This window comes from Sebastes fasciatus, chromosome 5 (genome assembly GCF_043250625.1).
Source record: "Sebastes fasciatus isolate fSebFas1 chromosome 5, fSebFas1.pri, whole genome shotgun sequence".
Lineage (NCBI taxonomy): Eukaryota > Metazoa > Chordata > Actinopteri > Perciformes > Sebastidae > Sebastes > Sebastes fasciatus.
In genome coordinates this window covers 7,114,319-7,122,301 of record NC_133799.1, presented here as the reverse complement: position 1 = coordinate 7,122,301, position 7,983 = coordinate 7,114,319, and the positions used below count along the sequence as shown (strand labels likewise).

At 37.7% G+C, this 7,983-nt stretch overlaps 1 protein-coding gene across 1 annotated transcript in view; it reads left to right on the top strand.

The window, feature by feature from the left end:
* The first annotated feature begins 4,916 nt into the window (after positions 1–4,916).
* ano8b (anoctamin 8b) overlaps positions 4,917–7,983 on the top strand; it is a 47,473-nt gene continuing 44,406 nt past the window's right edge. The window contains exon 1 of the mRNA XM_074634788.1: positions 4,917–5,342. Coding sequence (XP_074490889.1) covers positions 5,183–5,342 — 160 coding nt within the window. The 5' untranslated portion in view covers positions 4,917–5,182. The remainder of the gene's footprint in view (positions 5,343–7,983) is intronic.

The following is a 7,983-nucleotide window of genomic DNA, read 5'->3' as shown; positions in this document are numbered from 1 at the left end:
TAAGTCCCGCCTACTGTGCGCCATTAAATTCGGTCCGTGTAGCTACCGTTGCTCTACACTGTACATTGCTGACTGACCTAGTCTCTATCTATCTATCTATCTATTCAATTCAATTCAATTCAATTCAATTCAATTAGCTTTATTGATCATGACAATATTGCCAAAGCGTCAAATCAATAATAATTTTTTTTAAAAAGAACAAAATAAAAACAAAAACATATATATACATATTTACAATTCATTAAGCAAATTACAATATGTAGATATTTAAAAAGAACATGCATGTAAATGGAAGAAAACAATAAAGAAATAATTAATGTTTGTTGTGTCAATAAAACAAACAAACAAATAAAAAATAAATAATAATATATTGCAATATCAAAGGATAAATGTAAAAAAAAAAAAAAAAAAAAACATGAAGTAGGAGTAAATAAAAGGCAGAGTGTGAGTTACATCTATTATGTGTTGTTGTGGTTGTCTCTTAGGCTTCGACTGTGTATCTATCTATCTATCTATCTATCTATCTATCTATCTATCTATCTATCTATCTGGTAGAGCTGAAACGATTAGTTGATTGATCGGTTAGTAAGAGACAGAACAAATATTTTGATGATAGATTAATCATTTTCAATTTTAATCATTAATTGAGGTATATATGATTTTTTTGTTAATATCATACATACATAGAGCAATTTCCCCTAAAATAAATGGCTATTTGATAAAATGTACATTTAATTATTTAGGCCTACTACAAACAAACAAAAATGTGTACATACGATACTGCATTATGAAGAGTGGTTTGGTGAGTCCTCTGAACATTTGAATTAACTTTTGTTTATTTAATTTTGGTTTATGTTATTGCAGTAATAGTTGTATCATTATTGTAAATATGCATTTCAGTTTCTATCATTACTATTATTTTATTATTATTTATTGAACGATTGGCACAATAATGCATCATGTACATAACTGCTGAAAGATGTATGCCTGTATCTTACATGATATATGTTAATGCATATTTATATCTCAGTATCTCATTTGTCTAGTGGTTATTCCATGGGAAGATGCAGATAAAGCTGGTTGTAAAATACAATATTATGAAAATGTTTGTTCCTCAACATATGAGATCTGTTCATTTTATTATCGAATCATTAAACAAATAGATAGGTGGGAAAAACCCTGTGACAATCATGGAAAGTGACTCTGTGGTGAAACAGAGCTGACAGTGTAGTAGTGGTGCTTTCTGAAACTGACAAATAAGGGACAAATCCATTTGGATTAAAGAATGAGTATTTTAGGTCAGAAAAATCACAAACATGACAAAAAATTTGCTTACTTAATACAATAACGCGTTTATTTCAATAAAATGGTTATTTTTCTAGTTTGATTTGGTTTTGTTATTGAACTCATCTCCAGTAAACATTCATAGGTCAGTTCATAAAGGTCAGTTTCAACAAAAACTGAACCTTGTAACCTTCATGAAGGTAGCATTTATCACAGGGCTGTTGTAATAGGTTGCATTACCTTTGGCTTCATGTATCTAATAAACTAATGTGTGTTAACTCATATTCTCGGTCATCATAATCATAATTTTCAGTTAAATTACCACTCATTGTGGTAATTTACCTACAGGTACAAATAAAGTCACCTGAACCTGAACCTGAATCGTTTTGCTGTGTTGGATAGAATCAGTTTTTGTGTGTTATATTGTTGGTGGGAGAGTAAACACAGAGTAAAGGCTACATAACATTTATGTGTGTGTGTCCCACTGCAGCTCCTTGCAGCTGTCAGCCCAGAGGGTGGTGAGTAAGCAGAATTTATGCTCGAAGACGAGGTACTTCAGAGCTGTGAGTCGTACAAGGGGGAGGGCTGCCTGCATGTACAGTGAAAACGGTATCCAGGAGGGTTGGCCACAGAGATGGATTGTGTACATACATGCTGAAGAGACATGGCTTGAGGCCCCACGAGCAATCTTTAACCTGAGATCTCCATAATTTATAGGCTGCTCTGCGTGTGCACAAAGCATGACAGCTGCCACCTCACAGCTGTTGAGCACCATCAATACACAAACATCTTTGTCTCTTCTGAGCAAAAAGACTGTTAATCAGACCATTGATCTTATTAAAGAAGATGAAATTTGCTTTGTTAGGAACAAATTATCTCCACCCCCCTATAACACACACACACACACACACACATATCCTCATACACAGTTTAACAACTCCTCCGCTGGTTATAAAACTGCACACTATGGCCTTTTATGACAGAACCTAACTGACTGAGTCTGCGCCATTAGTGTTTGTTTTGAAGGTTTATTTGGGTGTAGGCTTGCTTTGGCATAGGTCGACTATTGTTTGCCTATTTTACATGAGACAACTGTTAGCAAACATGACAACACAATTTACTTTAAACTAATAGTTTGTTGATGTGGATGGTATAGCGATGAAATGACTATTAAACAGCTGCATACACAGTGGATTGAAGCGAAGAGACATACTCGTCCCTACCTGAGTGTCACTAAAAATTTAATCTATGAAGATATTTTTTGCCATTTATAAATAAGTCATAGTCTATTAAATCTTCCAGGACAGGGTAGTGCATTCACACTCACAGAGGAGCGATAGTCTACCTGCTGGACTGCAGAGACCACCTGCCTGAGAGACCTGCTGTTGCTGAGAGGATTATTGTGTATAAATTAAAGGTGAATCTCTAAAAGAACACAACAATGAACAGCATTTTGGTGATCACATAAGTAATGTTATCAATAGGCCTTTGTCTGGGTTTTGCCTTAAAGCTGTAGTGGGAAGAAAATGGAGCATTTATCATGAAAAAAATATATATTTTTATAAAACAGTCACTATATCCTGACAGTAGTGCATGAGACAGGTAATCTGAGAAAAATCATGTGTCCTCCGGTGCTCCTAATGGCAACTGCAAGATTTCACAGACCGGAGGAAAACAACCAATCAAAGCCGAGCTGAGCAGCTCGTCGTCTATGGCGAACTCCGACCAAACGGTCAAACTAGGCAGTGCTGATCAAATATGAATTAATATTCTGTTACTGTAATGCCTATTTCTCTCCTCAAATGTTTTCAGAATCATCTTGTAGTGTACTGTTTAGCTGTAAAATGAGAAAGTTTGTGACCCAGCAGCCACGTTGAAATCATTTGAGGAAATACCAAGCATAGCCCACCAGCCAGAGCACAGCTAATAGGAACGCTCTCTCTCTGAAATGACCTGTGATTGGTCAAAGTCTCCCGTCAGATTTTTTAAAGCCTGAAAACAGAGCCATGAGGAGGTGCACAAGTTTAGTTTTCTTTCAGAACACTTGAATTGCAATATGCTGAAAGGTTATTATGGAATTATTGCCAAATGATGCCAAAAATGTTCTGCCCATACTGCAGGTTTAACAGCATTGTGGTGATCATATAAGTAACGTTATGAATAGGCCTTTGTCTGGGTTTTGCCTTAATGAAGCCAAGCGGACTCTATTTCTGGCTGCTGACAGAGGTCACTGCAGGGCCATAAATATAAATTTCTCCTGGAGGACAGCGAGACTGCACAGACATGCATAATATGAATACAATCACTCTTATGTTCTTAAAATATTTCTGTAAGATTTTAAAGTCTTAAAGTGGCTGTGCATGAAGTGAGTATGTAATAATAGCTAGGCAACATTTTTTTTTTTAAGACAAAAATTAAGATTTTTTTTCTTTCATAAATGAATGTATTTATTATAATACAAATAAACAATTGGTCCCTGATATTGTTGGCTTCTTCAAAGGTCTTTTTATTAATTGTCAATAATCAATAGAACAGTCACTATACATGGAAAGTTAATTTTTGTTTTTCTGAACAACATTCACCCGTGACACAACACATCAATCCATCAATCCATCAATCATACCTGACAACAACATACACACAGACAGTCAGCCACAGCTGGCCACAAGGGACCTAACTGATTCTCAACCATGGATACATAAAATTCAAATTGTAGAGAATACAACACAGGGAGAGTATCCACAAATAAGTCATGAAATAATAATAATAAGAGAAAAAAAAAATAAAAAATACAGATTTAAAATATATTCATACCTACATACACACACACATCTATACACATATATACATGCACACACATACACATACATACACGCACACATACACATATATACACACATATACACATACACACATACATACACATATACATATATACACATATATACATACACACATATACACATACACACATACATACATACACACACACATACACATATACACATATATACACATACACCTACACATACATACACACACACATACACATATATACACATACATACAGTACACATACACATACACATACATACATACATACACACATAGATATATATAAAAATAGAAGAAAAAAAATTATAAAAATAATAATGATAATAATGAATAAATAGATAAAATAAAATTTAAAAAAAGGAAAAAGAAGATATTACTACTGGCTACTCAGAGATTACTGTAGTGGGTTTCTCAAAAAAAAAGACAAGGCAACATTTAACCTGACTTTAAATATTTGAATTTGTCATGAAGGAATTCCTTTTACAATTACAACCTGGGACAATATAATCATGAAGCTACTACAGTGAAGTGTTGTAAGGTGTGTTTGTTTGGTGTGTGTCATCCAGTCTTAAAGTCTTAAAGTGGGCTGTGCATGAAGTGAGTATGTAATAATAGCTATAGGCAACATTTAACCTGACTTTGTATTTGAATTTCTCATTAAGGAATTCCTTTTACAATAACAATCTGGGACAATATAATCATGCAGCTACTATACTATGCTGTAAGGTGTGTTTGTTTGGTGTGTGTCATCCATCCAGCCCCCCTCCCCCCGCCCTCCCTCTCTTTGTCCCTCCTCTCTAGTCGCTCTCCATCTCCATCCAGCCTCGCATCATCCTGCTCCAGAGCAACACCACCACCACGATGATGATGATGATCCTCCGCCGCACCGACACCGACAACCTTCACTTCACTTTCACACTCATTTAACCCTTCACTCGGATCCCCCTCAGCGCTATACACCCATGCTCTGCCCTCCTCCTCCTGAGATGCGACACCATTGTACAATTTCCCGGAGAATATCTTCCTCTTCCGTCGCTCCTCGCTGATAGAGAGAGAGAGAGCCATGCCGGACACGGGCGCTGCTGCAGCCGCCTCTGGTGCGTCCACTGGCGGCGGCGAAGGCTCCGAGAGCTCCCGGCACCGACACCGAGCGCAGCAGGGAGACGCGGAGAGGCCGGAGCCGGGTGCTGCTGCCCCGGCACAAAGCTCCTCCGGGGTGCTGGGTGAGTCCAGTCTTTCGCTTTAGGACGATGCGGTTTAGAGGAGGAAGAGAGAGGACAGGTGGACGTGATGTTGATGCACCATCATACACCTCGAGGCACCGTTTCTTTTGTCTCCATGAGGGGCGTCCCAAAAGTACCACTTAGATTAGACTGCAGGCCTGTAAATAATGGCATGCTTCTATAGCAGATGCTTTTTTTAAATTAGCCTTTGATATTATATCCTCTCTTTAGGAAAATGGCTACATTTGCGCACATCCTGGTTGTCTGCTTTTGACCTTATTCTCTCTCAGCCTATTTCACCAGTATATGGGTAGCCTAGGCTACTTGTAGTAATTGCTGCTATACTTTTCTATCCTCTGCATCCTTATAGGCTGGAGTAGATGTTGTTATTTATAGGGTTTCCATTCAGTTCTGTATATGAAATCTGCCAGGTAACCAAATGTTTATTAACTTCATGATGTCATCCAGGGATTTCTAAACTAGTGTAGTCATGACAAGCCTATTTCACCAGTATATGGGTAGCCTATAGGCTACTACTATAGTTGTTCTCCTCTGCATCCTTATAGGCTGTTTGTATTTCTATGATTGGCTGCTGGATGTTTTTTATTTATGGGGTTTCCATTCAGTTCTGTATTATGAGATCTGCCAGGTAACCAAATGTTTATGAACTTCATGATGTCATCCAGGGATTTCTAAACTAGTGTAGAAAATAATAATGATATTATATCCTCTCTTTAGGAAAATGGCTACATTTGGGCACATCCTGGTTGTCTGGTTTTGACCTTATTCTCTCTCAGCCTATTTCACCAGTATATGGGTAGCCTAGGCTACTTGTAGTTATTGCTGCTATACTTTTTCTCCTCTGCATCCTTATAGGCTGTTTGTAGGCTATGATTGGCTGCTAGATGTTTTTATTTATGGGGTTTCCATTCAGTTCTGTATTATGAGATCTGCCAGGTAACCAAATGTTTATTAACTTCATGATGTCATCCAGGGATTTCTAAACTAGTGTAGCCTGACTAGACCACTACAGACTGTCTATTTCCACATTGTTCCCTCAGAGTCAGTTGTCATGCTATTGGATGGGGCAGGTGCATGTTTTGTCGTTTTAATGAGGGTTAAGCCATAAAGGCTGCCCTTCTCACAATAATATTGCCATAATTTGGTACCGTTGTAGGTGTGGTGTGGTTTTGTACCCTAATGCTGTCCCTTTATTATTCTTTAGAGAGTCCTAAAATTATAGTAGGCCATTATCTAGCTTTAAGTATAACAAACATGCTATATAAACATGCTTTCTGTTTACACTCCCATGACACTGGTAGTGGATCAGAATAAGCCAAATCATAGTTGCGAGAATTGTAATTGAGGCTATTTTTAGGAACAGAAGGCAATATTAGCCGAGCTGCCGAGCCAGGCTTGTTTTCCTGTGTGCGGGCTGCAGAGGCTGCCTCAGTGCTCCCTGGCTGCGAGCACTGCTGCAGAGTGATGCAGTGGAGCAGCGGGCTGTCAGCCGATGAGCGCTCCTTTCCACACTTGGTCGAGGTAACCTGAGCTGCTGACTGGAAGGGCAGCCTGGAGGTGCCTGAATGGGTTACACGAGGGTCAGCAAAGTGAAGATTTGTTCAATTTTTACAGTTACCTCATTAGCTAGAAGCAGTACTGGGGGTAAAGAGGAGGACTGGGAGTCTAAACATGTAAGGGTAGTGAGGCAGATAGCAAACATCTACTGAGTTTACTGGTAACAAACCCTTAATAAATGGGGGTCAGTGGTCTAAAATGTGTAGGGCTGAGTATCAAAGCTGTAATGTATATGTAGCATCAAGTATCCAAAACTACTGTCATGTACTGAAAGCTGGCATCGAATGCCTGGTCAGATTCATAATCTTGTGTCCTTATTCTTTGATCAGATAGTTCCTGATTTGAAATCAGAAGTTTGCCAATTGTGTTTAAGCAACGGTCTGCACGTGTTTAGACATTTGAAAACACATGAAAACTTTGTCCTATTTTGTTAAAGGAAGAAAAACATGTTTATATTTCTTAAAGTAGGGTATCTATAAGGTATTGTTATTATCATTGTAGAATTTCTAGGGCTCTAAATTCTTAGCTGACTAACACTCATACGATTTTGTCGACTAATCGATTAGTTGATTTAATCGACAGATCTGTAAAACTGAGTTTCTCCACAAAGAATCACACAAAGCTATATTTTATGTCTTGTGTTTACCAGAGATGTGCTCATAAGTTTCTAGAAAATAAGTCATTCAGCATGAAAAAAACAACTAATAGACTAAAGAAATTTTAGTCAGCTAAGACCAAAACGACCGATTAATCGACTAAGAGGGGGCAGCCTTCAGAATTTCAAATGGTACTCTACCTTACATGCATGATTCTTCTTGAGTTTCTTTGACATGAGCAGGTTTGAGAGACTGTGTTTTAGCCCATCACTAAAGTTGGGGAATATTATGTCCACAAGAGAGGGAATGAATTCCCCTGAAAAATCAAGACACGGCTGCTTTGTTAAAGTAGCTTAAAACAGTTAAAAAGCCTCTATTATACATTAATACAAACAAGACTAATGCACTTTGACTGCAGGGTCGAACAATCTCACACACAATCAAGTGAATAATATATGAACGTTAAC